Here is a 22429-nt window from a genome sequence, read left to right on the forward strand (position 1 = left end):
GGAGTACAGTGGCCCGATCTTGGTTCACTGCGAGCTCCGCCTCCCAGGTTCACGTCATTCTCCTGCCTCAGACTCCCAAGCAGCTGGGACTATAGGTGCCTGCCACCATGCCTGGCTAATTTTTTGTATTTTTAGTAGAGACGGGGTTTCACCACGTTAGCCAGGATGGTCTCGATCTCCTGACCTCGTGATCCGCTCGCCTCGGTCTCCCAAAGTGCTGGGATTACAGGCGTGAGCCACTGTCACTGGCCTGTTCTTTACATTAAATTCCCTCTTTCACTGAAGAATTCTAGAGAACTTGGCTGGGTTGATTTTACCATGGGAAAGATTAGTAAAGGAAAGTAAAGAATATAAAACATGTTAGAGTGTAATTAATAAACCCACTAATTCAGAGCTCATTGGAAACAGGGACTATTTTTATATCCTGAAGGCCTGGTATCTTTTAATTTAATTTCTCAATTTTCAAAGCTTATTAATTTGTATAAATCTTATGCATATGAAGTGAATTGAAACAGTAATATGAAACATGGTATTATGATCAGAAGTGATACAGTCATATGTACTGGAAAAACCCCACTGACACTAAGCCAAGTAATAATGAAGTTTAAACAACTGAATGGGAAAAAAGGATTGCATGCTGAGGCACTGAGGAATTCTGGATACCTTCACAGTTCTTCTCATCTGATTTGTCCTGGCAGTTTGCATCTCCATTGCATCGGAGGGCACCATCAATACACTGCCCACTGGCACACTGGAACTGGGACTCTGAGCATACAGGACAATTGAGTTCATCACTGTGGTCTTCACATTCAGTAAACCCATCGCATCGCCAAGCCACAGGGATACAGTCAATTTCCCCCGTGAAACAAGTAAACTGCTGAGGAGAACATGTTGGAGGTTCTTCAAATGAACAAGGAGAAGGGGAGTGACAAAAACACAATCATGGTCACACAGAAGTACAAACACATACCTGAGTGAAGCTCATTTAATAATTAACATACACAAAATACTTTATGATAAATACGATTTATAACTATCTCATCTATTCAAAGAAGAAATAAAAGTTTTCACATTACTTCCTTTATATTCACTATAAACTTTTGCCTGCAAAACTATAAGGCAAAAGTTTTTTCATATATTGTAATCCAAACAGGATTATAATATTTGCAATCCATTACAATCTCACACATAACCTAGGAATAATCACTATAATTACCAAATATTTTAAAGTTAGCCTAGCACTCAAAAGTTTTCTAGCTCTAAGGTTCTGAAAGGATAGTCCATGAACCCTTAGGGGTTCCTGAGACCTCTTTCAGGGGACCCACTAGGTAAAAACAATTTTTATAATAACATTAAGATGTCACTGCTTTTTTTTGGCTATGTTTGCACTGATGCTACAAAAGGAATAGTGAATAAAACTTGGTACCTTAGCAGACTCAGGGAAATGACAACAAACTTTATTAGTAATCACTGTACTATACACAGCCACACATGCACAGTTTAAACAAACACACAAAAAGACCAACTTCACTTAAGAATGTTATTGATGAATCAATAGAAAATTAATTATATTAAAATCAACCCAAGTGTATGCCTCTTTAATGTTCTGATCAATCAAATGGCAATTATGCATAAAGCTCATATTGCAAACCTAAGCATGACAGTTTCTAATGGGAAAGCATTTGTTTTGAGTTGTAAATGCAACTCAAAATGGAATGCCATTTTTACCTGAAAGAATGATTGACAGGTAAATTATACAGTAGTTATTTACACTTGTCTGTTAGTGAATTATCTAAGAGAACCCATAAACTTAGGATATGACCATGGGTCAGAAAACCCTGTAACTTTCCAACAGAGAATATTGCAGATTACAGGTGAACATTTTACATGGGGAATTTTAGGGATTATTTAATAAGAGTCTATTATGTATTCAGCCCTACACTATCTATATTGTGTGGGGAATTAAAGTAGATAAAATATATCCATGTCCTTAAAGAGCTTTGAATTTGACTGGGGATAGAAAGAAATTAATAAACATAAAACAAAGGACACTACTTTGAACTGCATGTCATGCAAACTGTGTGATATAGTTTGGATATTTGTCCCCCACAAATCTCATGTTGAAATGTAATCGCCAGTATTGGACGTGAGGCCTGGTGGGCGGTGTTTGGATCATGGGGGTAGATCGCTCATGCCTTGGTGTTATCCTCCTGATAGTAAATGAATTCTTGGGAGAACCTGGTTGTTTAAAAGTGTGTGGCACTCCCTCTAGCCTACTCTCTCTCTTGCTCCCTCTTTTGCCATGTGACCTGCCTGCTCACTCTTCACCCCAGCCATCAAAGTTTCCTGAGGCCTATTCAGAAACTGAGCAATACAGCCAGGAGAACCCTGAGCCAATTAAACTTTTTCTTTATAAATTACCCAGACTCAGGTATTTCTTATAGCAATGCAAGAATGGCCTAATACACAGTTGTATACATCTGCCAAAACTCATTTTAATACGTACATTAAAAATAATTGCTAAATGTGCAAACAAGAAAAAAGGCCCTTTAAAAGATATTTTCAAATGGAAGATGAGATCCTTGACTCAGTTTTATCCATGTTATCATTAACATAAAGAGAAATTTTTCTAGGATTTGCCTCACTTAAAGTAACAGTCTAGCGCCCTGATAGGGAAACACATGCTTTTTTTTTGGGTGGAGGGGTGGTAAAGTAAACATAAGATTTACCAATTTAACCACTTTAAAGTGCATAGCTCAAAGACATTAAGTACATTCATATTATTGTGCAATCCCTATTTTTAAAAATTTCAAGTACCAGAGCTTAACTTCGTGTACACATCGGATTTCCCTGACTGTGCTGTATGCCATCTCAAAGCTCTTCAAATACCCTACAGTCCAGGCACAGTGCCCATAGCTGCTACTGAATACATGCATTATTTATTTTTTTAAAAACTTATAGTTTGAAGAATAAATTTACTTGTAATCCCACCCTGATCAATAATTTTTATATGTTGAATGCATATTCTTTCAATATTTGTTTATTACAGAAATATATATTTTATGTAGTTGTCATTTTAGCAACATTTTTACATCAACTTCATGATTATAACATTTAACAGCTGTATAACTCAATTATTTTACTTAATACTTTTCATACCATTAGAAATTAGTTAAAAATTTCTGCCACTGTAGATAATAGTATGATGTAGTCTTTTTCTTTCAGTTGAATTAACTTAGAATTATCCCCAAAAGGAGGATATCTGAATTAAGGGTATGAATACTATTATGGCGCCTGATACCGTCATACTATAATTGAACAAAGGAATGTATCTATTTGTTATACCCGCTGAGTGATGAAACCAATTTTACTACAACAGTATCACTATACTCAGTGATATCTTTTTAAAAGTCATTTTTTACTAGATGAAGAAGCAATGGGAATTTGCTGATGGATTTGAACAAAAGAATATTCTTTCCATCAGACACATTCCCAACAATGACACATAAACTTAGAGAATCTAGAATTTAGTGAAAAGAGATTACAGGAGGTAGAATTAATTCATTTTGTTACCTTTTGGGAGAGGGGAGAGGCTACTTTAGTATTAGGAAGCATACTCATTCACAGGCTGAAAAGTGTGGTAATATATATGCAATGAAATACTATTCAGTCAAAAAAAGTAGGAAATCCTGTCATTTGCAACAACACAGATGAACCTGGAAGACATCCTGTTAAGTGAAATAAGCTAGGCACAGAAACACAAATAGTACATGATCTCACTTATATGTGGAGTGTAAAAGAGTCAAAAAAAAACAGAGTAAAATGATGATTATGAGGCTGGGCAGGATGGCAGAGAAGAATAACAGAAAAGCCTAATATAGTACAAATGAATGGAATACAAGTAACCTCAAGTTAGTAGACAGAGCAACTTCAATGCCTAGTCATAGAAGTCTAGGCTTAAGATATGGAATATGTTTGCATTTGGGGTTGCACAAGAAAATTACAACATATTTACCTCCACATGATAGCTCATCTTGAAGCAGAACCAGGTGCATGGGGCAAGAACACCTTGTAGTACCATCTCCCTTTACAAGACAAATATGTGAACAGCCACCATTATCCTGAGCACAAGGATGCTGTCCTGCAAAGAGAAGAGGTGAGGATGGGGAGAGGAGGAGTGGAGGGGGAGACAAGTGGGAGAGGAGAAGAGAAAAAGGGACAACCGTGTCAAAACTATTTATGAAAATCAAACGTATAATCAGCTTGGACTTTTTTTTTAACTTATTATTATTATTATTTTGAGACAGTCTTGCTCTGTAGCTCAGGCTGGAGTACAGTGATGTGATCATGGATCACTGCAAACTCTGCTTCCCAGGTTCAAGTGATTCTCCTGCTTCAGCCTCCCAAGTAGCTGGCACTGCAGGCGAGCGCCACCACGCCTGGCCAATTTTTGTATTTTTAGTAAAGATGGAATTTCCCCATGCTGGCCAGGCTGGTCCAGCTTGCACTCTTATTTCCACACAATATGATTCTTCACTCAATCTCTACACAACCTACAAGAAACTACTTCTATCTAACCACTGTCTTTATAATTTATATATAAAATATTTTACGGTAATGGTAAAGCTCATGTTAATTTTTGTGAACATGAAAAAATGTTTACTGAAACTGAAAAATTGCTAGGGAGAGGCCAGGTGCGGTGGCTCAAGTCTGTAATCCTAGCACTTTGGGAGGCTGAGGCGGGCAGATTGTCTGAGCTCAGGAGTTTGAGACCAGCCTGGGCACAACAGTGAAACCCCGTCTCTACTAAAACACAAAAGAAATTAGCTGGGTGTGGTGGCATCCACCTGTAATCCCAGCTACTCGGGAGGCTGAGGCAGAAGAATTGCTTGAATCCAGGAGGCGGAGGTTGCAGTGAGCCAAGATAGTGCCACCGCACTCCAGCCTGGGCAGCAGAGCAAGACTCCATCTCTATAAAAAACAACAACAACAAAAAATTGCTAGGGAGAATGCTGAAACTTGAGTACTATTCTATTTAAAATATAAGAATTCTCCTATATTAAGATTTTCTTTTCTTTTCTTTTTTTTTTTTTTTTTGAGACGGAGTCTTGCTCTGTCGCCCGGGCTGGAGCGCAGTGGCCGGATCTCAGCTCACTGCAAGCTTCACCTCCCGGGTTTATGCCATTCTCCTGCCTCAGCCTCCGGGTAGCTGGGACTACAGGCACGCGCCACCGCGCCCGGCTAGTGTTTTGTATTTTTTTAGTAGAGACGGGGTTTCACCGCGTTAGCCAGGATGGTCTCGATCTCCTGACCTCGTGATCCACCCGTCTCAGCCTCCCAAAGTGCTGGGATTACAGGCTTGAGCCACTGCGCCCGGCCCTATATTAAGATTTTTAACTCAGAAAATCCACATTTCTAAAAGACTATTTCAGTCAAAAAGTGTATCTTAATGAGGAATCCACTGAGAATTAAAGAGTTATTAGAAGAAAAAAACTTAAAAGGCACATGTAACGGAACAATTCAGAAACAAAATTATCTGGTCAACTGCAAAAGGTAACTTGTAATACTATAAATGTCTAACTTCCTCACACATGGGCTAAGTAAAGAAACCACTAGGCAACTTTTCAAAGTCTGTTTCACAAGTTGTATTTTTAAAGAATCATTGTGGGCCGGGCACGGTGGCTCAAGCCTGTAATCCCAGTACTTTGGGAGGCCGAGCCGGGTGGATCACAAGGTCAGGAGATCGAGACCATTCTGGCTAACGCGGTGAAACCCCGTCTCTACTAAAAAAATACAAAAAACTAGCCGGGCGAGGTGGCGGGCACCTGTAGTCCCAGCTACTCAGGAGGCTGAGCCAGGAGAATGGCATGAACCTGGGAGGCGGTGCTTGCAGTGAGCTGAGATCAGGCCACTACACTCCAGCCTGGGCGACAGAGCGAGACTCCGTCTCAAAAAAATAAAATTTAAAAAAAAAAAAAAAAAGAAGAATCATTGTTTGGAATTTTCTATGTAGCCTGTGTTAAAAGCAACCTGACATCTGTCATCACAAAATATGAACATCTAATATAAGCCACCATTTATTATTTGACTCTCTTCCACAATAACATTGGTCCTGCTTCAGTTTGTGTTGATGAGACTGAGGGAGTCAGCTATCTACAAATGAGCATACTGTCTAAAACAGACATCACACGTTATATAGAATATACAGCCTATGCAGCAGTGTTTCTCAACCTTTAATTCCATGACATTTTTGATAAAGATCCCATTCTCTTTAATACTAAACATTTGAAAAAATGATTTACCTAATATACAATCATATTAGTTATTAAATAAAACCTCTCCCTTGAAATTCTGAAAACCTTGAGATTTTCTGTAATGAAATATTCATGTATCGACTGAATAAATAACTTAGTATGATATCATTATGATATTTCTATTAAATGTTCAGCCTGAGCTACAAGTCATACCATAAAATGACAACAATTTTTAACTTTCTAATTCTCAAATACTTGTAACTTTACTTCTAAATTCAGGAACTGTACCAACATAATGAACACTTGTACAGGGGTACTCCTGTTTCCTCATTCTCCTTTCATGCTTAAATTCAATTTAAAAGCACTGAGCTGAGAAGTTACAGAATTTCGATAATTCTCTCCTTCGTACTCAATTTAACATTGGCATTCCTGGTACCATCATGTAAGATCGACAGTAGTGACTGCTAGGAAGGCACTTTTTGAACAACATTTTGCATATATAAACTCATTTATTCCTCTCTATTATTAGGGTAATTTTGATGACAGACATGAATTAAGAACTAGGCCAAGATGACTAGTCATTTTCAAAAAAAATAAGAAAATATTTCTGGCTACTTTTCTTTCTTCCTGGGGCTCATGGAGATGGCTATTTTTCTAAGCTGGGAATTGAAATATTTATCCAAAAGGGGGGAAAAAAACCAAGCACTTACTGATTAAACAGAGTCTTCTCTATGTTTACTCACTAATTTTTAGTTTGTTTTGCTTAAGAATAAGGTTAACCCATTATAACTATATTCATCATTATATAATTTTTACTTTTTTTCAAGCTATGGGGGAAGTATAGAGAGCGAAGAAAAGAAATAGATGCTGCATGTTATCAGTATTCTCAAAGCAATTGAAGGAGAGAAAAACAAGGCATGATAAGTAGTCACTGTTGTACCAGGAAATATTCTTTTTTAACGAGCAAGACCCATGCCTTTCCCCCATTTCTGGTTTATGAAATCATGTTTAATTTGGAAAAGTTCCTGGGTAAGGTTGACATAAGGCTTTAAAAGCATGAAGAGGCTGGGTGTGGTGGATCACACCTGTAATCCCAGCACTTTGGGAGGTCAAGGTGGGAGGATCACTTGAGGTCAGGATTTCGAGACCAGTCCGGACAACATGGTGAAACCCTGCTTCTACTAAAAAAAAAAAAAAATTAGCCAGGCATGGTGGCATGCACCTGTAATCCCAGCTACTCTGGAGGCTGAGGCATGAGAAACACTTGAACATGGGAGGCAGAGGCTGCAGTGAGCCAAGATAGTGACACTGCACTCCAGCCTGGGCGACAGAGCGAGACTTTGTCTCCAAAAAAGAAAAAACAAAAAAAACCCACAAACATGAAGAGTTCAAAAAAAATGTCAAAACTGAAAGTGCATGAAAGTCTTAAAGGAAACAGTTTAAAAATACACAGAAGTAAGTATTAATTTATTATAACACGATTCCTCCAATTAGTTTTATCCCATGAACACTTACTGTATTCTTGAAGGTTCAGCTCCTTTACTGCATGAATGTCACTAAGCTGGGCAATTCGAGCTTGGACTTTTGTTCTACCCTCTCGACCTGTCATATCAATTTTTTCAATCATTTGCTGCTGTTTATCAATCCAATAGAGCCAGTTTTCAAACACAGTAAGTCCCACAGGCTGCAAAATGTTGGAGTCTTCTAATACTATCCGGTTAGCACCTTGGAAAAGGAGAAAATTCAACAGAAATGACTCAAGTGGGTCAAGTTATACTTTTGGTAATTATTTACTGACTACCAGTTAGATTCTACAAGTATAGAAAAGAAAAAATAACAAGCTCTCTACCATAAAACTTAAAAATCATGCTAAGACATACATACACTAGAAAACAGCTAATAAACTAGGTATTAATATGCAATCAAGAGCAAGGTAAGTGGCCCAATATGTGGTAAATATTCTAGTTCATAGAAATGTAGAAAAGAACTTAGAACAGTAGTTTGAAAAGCCCTAATTTATATACACAACAGATAAAAATGGCACTTCTCTGGAGGAGCAGTGGTGGTGAACCCAGAGTTCTGAGTATACCTGAGGTATCTATGAAGAACAGCTTCACTCTCACCCCACCTGGCTTCTCAGAACACAGTTAGAAAAAATGACTGACTCACCCCAAGGTAAGAATTATTTCCAATCATCTCAGACATAGGGCCATCCAGACTCTGAGGAGGCAACTTCTGCTATTGTTGGACAGTGAGAAAGTTCTTTTATACAGCGGGCTAAAATCTGTGTTCATACTCTCCCTGCTTTATTCATAGTTTCTCCCTCACTCAAAAAGAAAAAATACACTCATTCCTTCTGTCTTTTTTGTAGCAGTCCTTCAAATATTCATGGAAAGTTTTCATGGTTCCTAAGTCATGAGTTCAGTCAAAGAAAGACATCAGCTGATATTTTGGAAATATCAAGGGAAGTTCCAAGAAAGAGGCAAGCATAATGCATACATGAAGAAAAGTGAGGAGATATTCCAGATGGGAAGGCACTGAGTAAGCCAACATTCAGATGGAAGGCTAAGCACAAGTTTACTTATATATTCCCTCCTAAAACTCTACTAATATTGTGATTTAAAAAATTTTAGGCCAGGTGCAGTGGCACCCACCTGTAATCTCAGCAATCTGGGAGGCTGAGGCAGGAGGATCACGTGAGCCTAGGAGTTCGAGATCAGCCTGAGCAACATGGCAAAATGGCATCTCTACAAAAAATACAAAAATTAGCCAGGCATGGTAGCATGCACCTGTAGTCCAGGTACTTAGGAGGCTGAGGTGGGAGAATTCCTTGAGCCAGGGAGGTCAAGGCTATAGTGAGCCAAGATCACACCACTGCACTGCAGCCTGGGCGACACAGCGAGACCCTGTCTCAGAAAAAAAAAAAAAAAAAAAAAAAAAGATAAAGAAACAAAAAGAAAATAATTTTTAAGGTATAAACCCATATGGACAAAGAAGGCAGAGTAACAGAAGAGAGCAGGAAAATGATACAAATTTTGGAAGGGATAGACCAGGGATAATGACACAGTAGCCCAGAGAAAGTTAAATGCCTACAGCCAGTGAAGCTAACAATGAAATCAATTAGCTCAGAAAGTGGAAGTACCAGGTATTTTAGAACGAAAGAAAGGCAGGAGTTATGTGGCTGGGGCTGAAAGAGCAGTATTAATTGAAAATACGTGTAAGAAGTTACACAGCAATGTTCTCAGTATTTTTTATGCTTCATACTAAATACAAACAGCTAAGGATCACCAAATATTTAAAGAAAACCTCTGTCTTTAAATTCGAAGCCCAAGACAAACACAACAAAGGAACTTGGAGAAAAAGACATAAAAGCAGAAGAAAAAAAATAAATACCAATAACTTAAAAAACAAAACAAAACAAAAAAACAAACCTAAAGAATAGGCCGTCTTTAGAGGGGCAGAGCATTCGGAGAACAAAAAGAGCCCTTGGAAATTAAAAACATGATATCCAAAAATTTCAAAGAAAAATGCAACAAGAGAGTTGGGAAACAAATTTGAGAAGCTCTCCTCAGAAAGTATAACAAAAACACAAAGAGATGGATAATAGGTGAGAAAACTACAGATATAGTCAAGAAGGTCCAGCATAAAAATAAAAAGCTCCAAAATAGCAAAATGAAAAACAAATTATCAAAGAAACAACACAAGAAAACATTTCAGAATTTAAGGTGTAGATTTCTAGACAGAAAGGATCAACCTAGTAACCAGTTCAATGAGAAAGAAGGGAAGGGGAAGGGAAAGCATGAGCATAGATTTTTAAAATCTCTTTTTTTTTTGAGACGGAGTTTCGCTCTTTCGCCCAGGCTGGAGTGCAGTGGCTCAATCTCACCTCACTCCAACCTCCGCCTTCCAGTTTCAAGTGATTCTCCTGCCTGAGCCTCCTGAGTAGCTGAGATTACAAGCACCCGTCACCACGTCCGGCTAATTTTTGTATTTTTAGTAGATACGGGGTTTCACCATGTTGGCCAGGCTGGTCTTGAACTCCTGACCTTATGATCTGCCCACCTCAGCCTCCAAAAGCGCTGGGATTACAGGCATGAGCCACTGTACCCGGCCAGTTAAAAAAAACCTTAAAACAAAACATTAGCATATCAAATCCAGCAATAAATAAAAAGAAAGTATCATGCTAAATTTATTTATTCCAACAAACTGAGAAAAGAAGGTAAATTCCTTAATTTGACAAAGGTTATCTACAGAAAAACCTTAGCAAAGAATAAACTTAATCATAAAGTATTGAATGCTTCCCCCAAGATAAAGGGGAAAAGGACTAGAAAGGAAGAAGAAGGGAAAGAAGGGGAAGGAGAAGGGGAAAGGAAGGGAAAGATGAGAAAGGGGAAGAGGAAAGGGCTGGGGGAGGGAGAGGGGAGAGAAAGAAGAAAGGAAAGAAGGGAGGAATCAAACAAAGGCACATTATCCAATTCTAGGATATTGAGGGGATAGAACATTTTAAAAGCTTCTGAAGGAAAAAGGAAAAGGATGGCATACAGGGTGAAATTACAGTCACACAAAGACTGAAATTACAGTCACATCAAACTTCCCAATGACACAAGATGCTCAAAGATAATGGAGCTCTATTTTCAAAATTCTGAGAGAAAACAGCTACAAAACACGAAAACAAATTATCAACCAAGTGTGAGGAGGGAAAAAAATGCAAAGAAGATCAAGAATTCTAACTTTTTATGACGAGCCCCTTTCAAGAAGCTGCTAGAAAATGGTCTCTACTAAGAAAACCAGAAGAAATGGAGTCCAGGAAATAGCTTCAGCACCAAGGAGACTGGTAAGTACACTCCCAGGACAATGGAGAAATGAAGTTAGCCTAGAAATCAAGCAAATCCAGACTGGAGCGAGATGATGAAGAAATCCCAGAGATGTGATTTTAATTATGAAGACAAATAGATGGATTGCTTGATGTATGTGCATTTATTGAAACAATATTTACGTTACACAAGTATTAACTGCAGGGGAGAAAAAAGTTTTAGAAAGAAATGTACCTAATAGTAATATGCTCATAGCCATAAATAATAAATAATTAAGTCTGCACTTAAAAAATTATGGCACTAGTTACAGGAAGGTCCTTTCTATCTGCAAATTTGTGCCTTGAATTCTGGAAAGTTCATAACTATGTTGGGAGGATGGAAGGAAAATTCACATGTGTATTTTGGGGACATATGGTCTAAGATAGCAAAATCTTTATCTTCCAAAGGAAGTCAATGTTTAATATCTAAAACTGAAAAATCAAGAAACAGCATTTTTAAGCAAGTTTATTTTAAAATAAGTGAAAGTAGATGTGAATGCTTCTAAGCATGGGAACTGAGAGCAGCAGAGTAGAGCAGCAGAATTGTTTTTTGTTATAAGCCAGGTAGAACAGTTTGATATCCATAATATTTACATGTATTACTTTAATGAAAATTAAAATTAGTTTTAAACAATAAAAAAGAATGATTTTTAAAGATTAGCTGGTGGTAATGAAAGGATGGTGTGAGGTAGACAACTGGGTAAAAAAGGAAATCAACAGTGTCACTGCAGGCCCCCAGACATGGTAAGGACCTGACCTACTTCGATGCTGGTGAAAAATAAGTAAGCTACTGGAACCAACAAGGAAAAGATATGCTTATTTATTCAACAAACTAAGTATGCACTGGATGCAATTCGCTATAAAAGGCTATGTGGGTGGCTACAAATATGACACAGAAAAAGGTCCCAGGAAAAAAGCATAATTATCTGTGAATACATAAGAAAAAAAATCAACTTGACAGTAACCTTTTTCAGGTAATAGAAAAAGAAGAAACATTTCTTTTTATGTGGCCAACAAAGCCTTGATGGCAAAACACCAACGAATACCTGATAAGAAAAGAAAATTATAAGGTAATCCTTCTCACGAGCGTAGATTAAAAAAAACCTTAAAACATTAGCGAATCAAATCGGCAATAAATAAAAAGAATAATATATGATGCTAGATTTTATTTATCCCAGTAAACCAGGGAAAGTTTAATTTGACAAAGGTTATCTACAGAAAAGCCTTAGCAAAGAATACTTAATCACAAAAGTACTGAATGCTTCTCCAAGACCAAGAAAAAAACAAACAAACAAAAAAGATTCTATTATCATCCTATTTCAACACTGTACCGGGGGGCCCCAGCCAGTATAAGGAAAGAAAAAATCACAACTCTCATTATTTGAAGAAACATGATTCTGTAACATAAAAAATCCTAAAGATAAGTATACTTAGCAAGGTCCTGTGGTACAAGCTCAACATGCTAGAAGGAGAAAAAAAGAAACTGTATTTTCATATTCCAGGCACAATTAGAAAATAAAATATTGTTTAGAATAGTCTTTACCACTAGCATTTAAAAGCACCAAATAAGAAGGAATAATAACTCTAATGAAAGATAGGCAAGACCTCTATGCTGAAAACTAGAAAACATTAAGAGAAATTAAAGATTTAAATAAATGGGGAGACTTACCACGTTCATGGTTTAGAAGATTAATATTATAAAGATAATAATTCTCTCTAAACTATCAATTTAATGCAAACCCAATGAACATCTTAGTATGTGTTTTTTTTTTTTTTTTTTGGAAGCGGAAACTCACAAGCTGATTCTACAATGTACATGGAAATTGCAGGAGTTAACAATAGCCAAGTTAATCCTGAAAAAAACACTAAAGACATAGATGAATCTATTAGAGTTATAATGATTGACAGTATAATATCATATAAGTAAAGGCAAAGTGACCAAGGGAACATCAGAGTCTAGAAACAAACTCACACAAATATAGTCACCTCATTTATGATCAAGGTGATAATACAAAGTAGTAGGGAAAGGACAGTCTTTTCAATAAATGATGCTGAATCAAACAGTAATGTGGAAAAAAACTGCATTTTAAACCCTGCCTCACACTACACACCAAAATCAATTCCAGATAGATTATAGATCTCAGTAAGAAAAGTTAAATGAATAAATTTTAGGGAAAAAAATAAAAGTATCTTTTAGTACCTTTGCAGAAGACAAATATTTCTTTTTCTTATTTCTATACATTTATGGAATACACAGACCTGCCTGCCAGGCATAGTGGCTCACGCCTATAATCCCAGAACTTTGGGAGGCCAAGGCAGGGGATCACTTGAGCCAAGGAGTTTGAGACTAGCCTGAGCAACCCAGCAAGACACCCATCTCTACAAAAATAAAATTAGCCAGGTGTGGTGGTGTGTGCCCACAGTTCTAGCTATTCAGGAAGCAGAGGCAGGCGGATTGCTTGAGCTGAGGAGTTTGAGGCTGCAGCGAGCTATGACCACACCACTGTACTCCAGCCTGGGTGACAGGGCAAAACCCTGTTTCAAACAAAAATAAAAACAAAAAAAAGGTTAAAAATATTGACATAAGTAACTAATGTACAAATTAGAGGTGATATCCACAGAATACTATGCAGCCATAAAAAAGTTCATGTCCTTTGCAGGGACATGGATGAAGCTGGAAACCATCATTCTCAGTAAACTATCACAAGGACAGAAAACCAAACACTGCATGTTCTCACTCATAGGCGGGAATTGAACAATGAGATCACTTGGACACAGGGCGGGGAACATCACACACTGGGGCCTGTTGGGGGGGTGGGTGACTGGGGGAGGGATAGCATTAGGAGAAATACCTAATGTAAATTACGAGTTAATGGGTGCAGCAAACCAACATGGCACATGTATACATATGTAACAAACCTGCACGTTGTGCATATGTACCCTAGAACTTAAAAGTATTTTTTAAAAAAACTGCAATTACTTTTGCACCAACCTAATACATTCAGATTGCAACAGATGGTGAATTTGGCCGGGAAAAAATGTTCAAAAGACATAAATGTATTAGGAACCCAGAAAAAAAAACCAGAAGTGATGTGAGAGACAGAGGAGATAAGATGAGGGAAAGAATATACTACACCAGGCATGTAACTGTACATGCATAAGTGTGTGCATAACTGTCTAGAATCATAGAATACATAATAGAATGGAGGCATCTGAACCTGAAGACAACATTAAAAAAAAAAAGTGAAAAAAAAGATTAAAATAATTATAAATGTATTCAAACATACAAAAATGTACATGATACAGGAGTAAGTAGTCTTAATATTTTAGAATGCTAATGCTCCAGACTTGAGATTTGTTTGCTTATTTCTTGAGGAAAATAGTGACATATATGCCTGTTTCTTTCTTCTCCCCTCTCCTCTTTCCTCTCCCTCCCTCCCTTTCTCTCTTTCTTTCTCTTTGTTGAAGAACCTGAGATCTGAAGTTCCCACATTTCTTTTTCTCTTTTTTGAAACGGAGTCTCGTTCTATAACCCAGGCTGGAGTGCAATGGCACGATCTTGGCTCACTGCAACCGCCGCCTCCCGGGTTCAAGCGATTCTCCTGCCTCAGCCTCCTGAGTAGCTGAGATTACAGGTGCCCAGCACCATGCCTGGCTAATTTCTGTATTTTTAGTAGAGAAAGCATTTTGCCATGTTGGCCAGGTTGGTCTTGAACTCCTGATCTCAGGTGATCCACCCGCTTCGGCCTCTCAAAGTGCTGAGATTACAGGCATGAGCCAGCACGCCTGGCCTGAGTTCCCACATTTCTTAACAGTATGTATACATATATGTGTATATACAGTGTATCTACTATACGGTTTTAAATTTTAAACAAAACTAGATCTTAAGCATTTTTATGAAATTTAATTTTTAAAAATCATGTCAGTACACACAGATCTACCTTGTTCTTTTGAATGAATGTAATATTCCATATACTGATATAACAGAACGTATTTCTCCATGAAGGACTATCACAAATAATGCTCAGCAAATACCCTTGTACACTTACATCAGTACTTCTCTAAGACAGCTATCTACAAAGGAAATCACCAGATCAAAGGGAATGCATATTTTAAATTTTGATTATTACTGGCAAATTGTCCTCTAAAAAAGCTCTCTCAATTTCCACTTCCACCAAAGCACACAAAGGCATGTCATTTTCTATCATACTGGCTAATGCCAGGCAATAATCAACGTTAACTTCTTCTTGCCATGCTGACAGACACAAATAGTATAATATTTTAATTTCATTTACCTGATCACTAGTGAGGCCAACACAGAGCATATGGACATCAGAAATTGGGGACAGAGGAGGTTAACTATAATTACAGACATAAGACTGCAGAGAAATGTGTAAGTAAAAGTATATCTTAAAACCAACAAATGATTTAATTTGGTTAAAATACCAGAAAGGTAAAGGCCACGATGAAGTTGTGAAAGGCGAATACTAACTTATACCAACTTAAGAGCACAATTAGACTTTTTTCCTACAGGTTATGAAACTACCCTGAAGATTTTTTAAGTAAAGCAGTGACATTAGAAAAATTGGCAGGGAGATCAACCAGAGGCTAGGATTTGGCCAGAGATGACAAGAACATAAACTTGAACAGAAGAGTTAGGAAAGGATGCATTAGAAAAATATTATTTATAGAACCAACATCAAGAAAACTGGCAGGTAGTTACATAACAGAGGAGTAATCACGTCGATGGTTGAAGAAAAAGCTCTTCACCAACCAACCTGATGCTGACTACATGTAATGAATAAAATTGCCAAGAAATGCGCCAAAAACAATACGATGCAAGAAAAACACAATAGATGAATCATCTTAAAAACTCAAATTAAAATAAGGAAACATATTTCTTGGGTACCTGAGAGATCACTGCTTTCAATTCGCCGGAGGTCTGAATCAGCCCAAAAGAGCTTGCCCAGCCTGCTATCAAGGGCTAAAGCAATTGGTTTACTTAAGCCACTGAAAAAGAGGACCTCCCGTTCGGTCCCATCCAAAGCAGCCCGTTCAATTTTAGGAGACCTTTCCTGAAGATTGGTAAAATACATATACCTGGAGGGAAAGGAGGAAAAAATAAGTTACTGGAGTAAGAAACCACATAAAATGAGAATATTCTTATTAAGACAAATGGAGGCAGAATATTTTTAAATACTGTTTTTCAATGTTTTAAAAGAAGTATTTTTTGACCAGGCACAGTGGCTCATGCCTGTAATCTCAGCACTTTGGGAGGCCAAGGCGGGGGGATTGCTTAAGCTTATGAGTTAGAGACCAGCTTGGGCAACACGGCAAAATACCATACCCCAAAAATTAGCCAGGCGTCGTGGCATGTGCCTGTAGTCCCAGCTACTCGGAAGGCTGAGGTGGCAGGATCACTTGAGCCCAGGAGGCAGAGGTTGCAGTGAGCTGAGATTGTGTCACCGCACTCCAGCCTGGCTGATAGAGCCAAACTTTGTATCCAAATATATATGTATGTATATGTATATAAATCCTCTTTTATAAAAATATATACATATATTTATATATTTACATTTTTAAAAGGTCATGGGATATTTTACTACTTTTAATAGTAGCAACAAAGGTACACAGAAGTTATTAGGGAGCTTTCATAGATTAACAGAATAGTGCTAGACATAGGCACACATATGTTTTCAGAATAATACAATAAATTAAAGATCAGTGACTAGAGAGACCTGAACACAAAAGTTTAAATTATTTCTAATTAATTTATTTACTAACTAAAAAGAAGTTATATATAAATCACTTCTTATATTTAACTTATAGATTTCATCCTTTTCTTCTTTTTTGAAGTAAGCTATTTTCCTTGCTGAATACCTTATCTATCATTGACTCAGATACAACTGAGTACTGAGTATTTATTAAATACAAAGCTCTTTATTAAATGAAAGAAATCATATTAGTTCTCATCATAAAGAAAACTAGTGGTAAATACGAGACTAAAAAATAATTAAATGTAAGGTAAATTGGAAAGGACTAAGTATAACTTAGAGAGGCACAGATACAGAGTGCTAAGTATTCAGGAGGGGGAAAAAAATCACATCGGACTGCGATGAGGTAGATCAAGGAAAACTTCCTGGAGGGCGTGACAGTTGAAATGGTCCTGGAGGTGTGGTTAAAGATTTAGAATTAAAAAGCAACAGTGGCCCAGGACAGAAAGTCTGGGCAGTGAAATCAGAGAAAGTATAAGACAACTGTTAAGATAATGCAGAGACAAATGGATAGAGAATATTGAGTTGTTTGCTGGAGCACAGGACATTTAAAGGTAAATAAATAACAGGCTGAAAAAGAAGGGTGAGGAGGGTCTCAGAAGCCACAGTATCTGAATGCCACTTTAGTAACATACCCTTTCTCTGGGTTTACCACAATGGCTCGAGGTCTGTCCTGCTCGCCTTTTAGCACCACACCAATTGATCTCCCATCTAATCTTGTCACATTAATGACATTGGTAGCCTCACAAGTCCAGTAGATGTAGCGGCTGTAAATATCAATGCTGAGGTCATAGGGTTGTATTTCCAGGTTCTGACTTGGAACTGAGCTCACAACCACAGTAAAGCCCTAGGGGAAAAAAGAAATACACAGAAAATTAAACTCCAGGGGGAGATAACCCTGAGGCAATCACTCACAATGCTTACACCTACATGGGCACACAGCTGAGAAGGCTCTCTCAAGTCTTAAGGAGTATTTCTTACTGATACCTTTCTTTATGGGTAATGTGCTTCTTTGTTAATACACATCTCCAATGTTCCTTGGGTTATCCTGCTGCTGAAAAAAGAGCTGAGGTCAGATTAGTTGCTCCAAGTACCTGATATGCCTTGATTAGGAGATGGGAGTGAGAAGGTGGCAACTGTCTTCTCTAAACTGGAGACAATTGTCGCTAAAACCATACCCTAGAAATATCTCTAAAGCAACGGATTGCAACTAGAGGCAATATTGCCCCGCCATGCGCATTTGGCAATGTATGAAGACATTTTTTACTGTCACAACTGTGGGAATATAACTGATATCTAGCGGGCAGAGGCCAGGGATGCTGTTAAACATCCTACAATATTCAGAGCAGACCCCCACAACAACAATTATCCAGTCCAAAATGACCACAGTGCTTGAGAAACCCTGCTCTAGAGATAAGAGCAACTAGTAAAGGCTATCAAATCTATCATCTTCTTTTCTGATCCTCCAGTCTACACATGTAATTTTTTTAAAATAAAGTCAAGCAAAAAGACAGGCTTTGTCCATTTGTGACATCTGAACTGTACCTTACTGGGTATTCCTGAAGTAACATATTTCTTAATTTCTATCTATTAGTTATCAGCCCATCAGTCCTGGCCTATATGGCAGAAAGTACATCTGGAATATACAGCTATTACTATACCCTAAATGATCTCTCAGTAGCCCTAAATATATCACCTCCTTGCTCTTTATTGTAAGATGAGACACAGTGAAAAGTAGTACTCTAACTTCCCTAAATTTTAATAAATTCAAGATATAACTTACTATCACTGCTATAAGGATGACAACAAGTAATTATTTATAGTATTATAATCCCAGTCCAACAGGGCTTGGCCACAGAAAGAAAGCAAAGAAGTATCAATAGTGATATGTAAATCCATAATTGGCATGTAAATGGGTAAGATTTATTGATAATATCCTCATTCCCATCCCACAGTCACCGAATAATTATGACCAAAAAAACCCATCGGATTAGTAACATGTTAGATGTTTTTAACCTTACTGAGATTGTGTTACATGTCTCATATCCTCTGAACCTTTTAAATAATAATTAGTAATGTAACTGTAGAGTTCCTGTTAAATAACACATAAGAGCTATGTGCTTTGCATTCTTTTCAGCTAAAAAAGTTCATAAGAATCCTAAGTAAGGGATAGAGCTGGATTCAGAACCAAGGCCTATTTCAAGGCTTCTAATACTCTATACAAACAGAAATGTAAGAAAAAAGGCTTCATAAAGAAATGTAGGGGGCAGTCACAAAAGCCATTACCGATATAACAGCTTAAGTAAGCCTAACAATTTTCATCATCATATCATCATCAAACAATTGTTTACTCAAAATATCGTCAGAAGGAAAAAATAAGCTACTAGGTTCAGATTTTCAGTTTCATACACACACACAAACACACTTAAGCAGAGTCAAGACTTAAGTGAAACAGAATGGCTGGTGAGTCCAATTATTAGTCAGGAGAAATGAATTTTGAACCATGCTCTCAATTACCTGGCTGCCATCTTCTTGTGCCTTTCGGATCATGTTTTGTCGTGAGTCAATCCAATAGAGTTGCTTGTCCAGAGGGTCATAGTCAATGGCCCGGACATTCCGAAGGCTGTGGATGGGAAGGATGATGTCGGGGCTCTGTTGTTCATCAATCACCATGCGGTTGATGGCACTCTTCTGACTGAAGAGCAGGAAAGTGGTAGGAGCTTAAAAGGAAGAAAAGAGAAAATCTGAAATCTAGTTACCCTATATCCTCTATCATCAATGATTTGATCAGCCTGTTGTACGTATTTCGTACAAAACAGACACAGATACTGAAGAGCTAAGGCTGAGGACAAAATTCTTTGGCATGCCAAAGAATTCTCTTCAGAGTAACACTAATCAGCTCTCTGGTTACCAAATCAGTTATGAACTTACCTAATTAATGACATAGCCACCTACCCTATATTTCTCCATCTTGTCCACAGAGATACCACAGAACACTTCATTTCCATGAGGTATTTGATAAAAGTATACAAAATTCTTCTGGTCTACCAAGTGAATAACCCCTAACCTATTCTGTCTGGTGGATGGCAGGAAGCCTGGGCTTATATAAATTAAAGCAGAAACTTCTAGACTGATTTTACACATGACAGGGTAAGACCCATCTCAAGGGAAAAGAAAAAAAAAAAAGGTTGATTTTAGTCTCAGCCTTCTCATTTGATCTGAAGTAAGTCACTGAGCCTCACTAGGCCAAAGTTTACTCAGCAGTAAAATAAAAGTCATAGCCATCTTGTTCCTCTCACTGAGTTACTACGAGAATTTTACAACGTATATGAAAATATTTTAAAAACTGTAGGGCACTATATAAATGTAAATTTTAATATGTTTTTAATAACAAAAAATTTTAATATGTTTTTAATAACTTAAAAATTATTTATAAAAAATTAATAGAGATGGGGTCTCGCCATGTTGCCCAGGCTGGTCTCAAACTCCTGGGCTCAAGCAATCCTCCCACCTCAGCCTCCCAAACTGCTGGGATTACAGGCAGAGCCACTGTGCTCAGCCATAAATTTAAAATAATTATTTATTACCAGTAGTAGCAGTAATAAACTTGGTATTAACAGGCATTGAACCTTCATGGATTGCAGATATCATTTCGTTTTGTGTGTATGTGATGATGGCATGGAAAGAGAGCAGGTAAAAATTACAAAAACTAATAATAATAGATGCTTTATGATATGGTTTGGCTGTGTCCCTACCCAAATCTCAACTTGAATTGTACTCCCACAACTCCCATGTGTTGTGAGAGGGACCCAGGGGAAGGTATTTGAATCATGGGGGCCGGTCTTTCCTGTGCTATTCTCATAATAGTGAATAAGTCTCACGAGACCTAAAGGGGTTTCCACTTTTGCTTCTTTCTCATTTGTCTCTTGCTGCTGCCAGAAAATAAGTGCCTTTTGCCTCCCACCACAATTCTGAGGCCTCCCCAGCCATGTGGAACTGTTAAGTCCAATTAAATCTCTTTTTGTTCCCAGTTTCCAATATGTCTTTATCAACAGTATGAAAATGAACTAATGCAGTGGCGCGATCTCGGCTCACTGCAGCCTCCACTTCCTAGGTTCAAGTGATTCTCCTGACGCCTTCTGAGTAGCTGGGATTACAGGTGCCCACCACCATGCCCAGCTAATTTTTGTATTTTTAGTAGAGACAAGGTTTCTCCATGTTGGCCAGGCTGGTCTCGAACTCCTGACCTCATGATCCACCCACCTTGGCCTCCCAAAGTGCTGGGATTACAGGTATGAGCCACCATGCTCAGCCAAGAATGACTTCTGAGAGACTACAACAACTTCAAAGTCTAATGCCATTTTTAAAATCTTCATTAAAATATCTGTATACATTTCACAGACATCACCTAAATCCAGGAGAATTTTGTCCTTCTCAGGAATATAAAACATAGTCAAGCTACAACTCCTTGCTTTATTTCCTCCTATTCCCCATTCTTCACAGCTCCATTATTTGTGGTCTCTCAGCTTATTTTACATTTACACTCAAATGAATACTGGCTTAAAACCCAAAGGAAATCAGTACTCACAAAGAAACTTGGTATTTACAAAACTGTAATTCTGCTTTAAGTTCATTAGTTAAAAACCCACATTCAGCTTGGAAGATTTAGAAAGTTATCCCAATGATCCTACTACAAATCTCCATTATCTGGAGTCCATCATACTAATACATTGATTTAACAACTTTTAGCAATTTTTTGTGGAGTCCATGCTTCAAGTAGTAAAAACACATCACACAGAATAGCTAAGAAGTCTCCCACTATAATTTTTATTTTAGAAGAATATTTTGGCAGTACTACTTTCTTAGTAAAGCAAGAAAAAAATTGTTAAAGGTTCTAAATTGGCTGGGCACAGTGGCTCATGCCTGTAATACTAGCCCTTTGGGAGGCTGAGGCAGTAGATCACTTGCGGCTGGGAGTTCAAGACCAGCCTGAACAACACAGCAAGACCCCCTTCTGTTTAAAAGACTTAGAAGAAAGATCCCAGAGTTTTAGTTCCCACATTTTCTTGCCTGGGAAGCAATTAATCAAATATATATTTGGCTCCTAGAATATTTTGCTGGGTACTCTCTTTTCCAAGTAAAATTTTAACCTTCAATAAGATTCCACAATTAGTTGTGGATCTTGTTGTTCTAGAAATGTGGATTAAGATAAAGCCACATGTGGCTCCAAATAAATGCCTGGTCCAAAAAATCTACTCAAATATATTAAAAATTACAAATTAACTGGTTATTTCTAAAAGGCAGCCAATATTCTGACCTATTTTCAAGTCAGTAAGTGCTTAAAATGACAAAGAATATGCCATTTTAAAAGCCTAAATCCACCCTATCAAATTTATGTAACCACCTCTCCCACATTTCCTTCAGAATGGTGCTTTAACAACGACCTCATCTGGTTGTCTGAGTCTTGCATTCCCACAATGAAGACATCAGAGAAGCTGGAGGATGAGATGTGTACTTAGGAGGGAGCCTTTCAGTTCTCTTCTGAAGGC

The 22429-nt window shown here is 37.7% G+C and overlaps 1 protein-coding gene across 2 annotated transcripts in view; it reads right to left on the minus strand.

The window, feature by feature from the left end:
- The window catches only part of LRP6 (LDL receptor related protein 6), a 149616-nt gene that overhangs the window by 12309 nt on the left and 114878 nt on the right, over positions 1-22429 (minus strand). Inside the window, exons 13-18 of one of the 2 annotated variants that reach the window (XM_023226169.1) lie at positions 19398-19600; positions 17516-17727; positions 16016-16206; positions 7770-7979; positions 4016-4141; positions 664-900 (exon numbers count right to left, since the gene is read on the minus strand). In XM_023226169.1, coding sequence (XP_023081937.1) covers positions 664-900; positions 4016-4141; positions 7770-7979; positions 16016-16206; positions 17516-17727; positions 19398-19600 — 1179 coding nt within the window. The remainder of the gene's footprint in view (positions 1-663; positions 901-4015; positions 4142-7769; positions 7980-16015; positions 16207-17515; positions 17728-19397; positions 19601-22429) is intronic. The other variant, XM_023226170.1, reaches the window with a different exon arrangement.

Source organism: Piliocolobus tephrosceles, chromosome 10 (assembly GCF_002776525.5).
Source record: "Piliocolobus tephrosceles isolate RC106 chromosome 10, ASM277652v3, whole genome shotgun sequence".
Classification (NCBI taxonomy): domain Eukaryota; kingdom Metazoa; phylum Chordata; class Mammalia; order Primates; family Cercopithecidae; genus Piliocolobus; species Piliocolobus tephrosceles.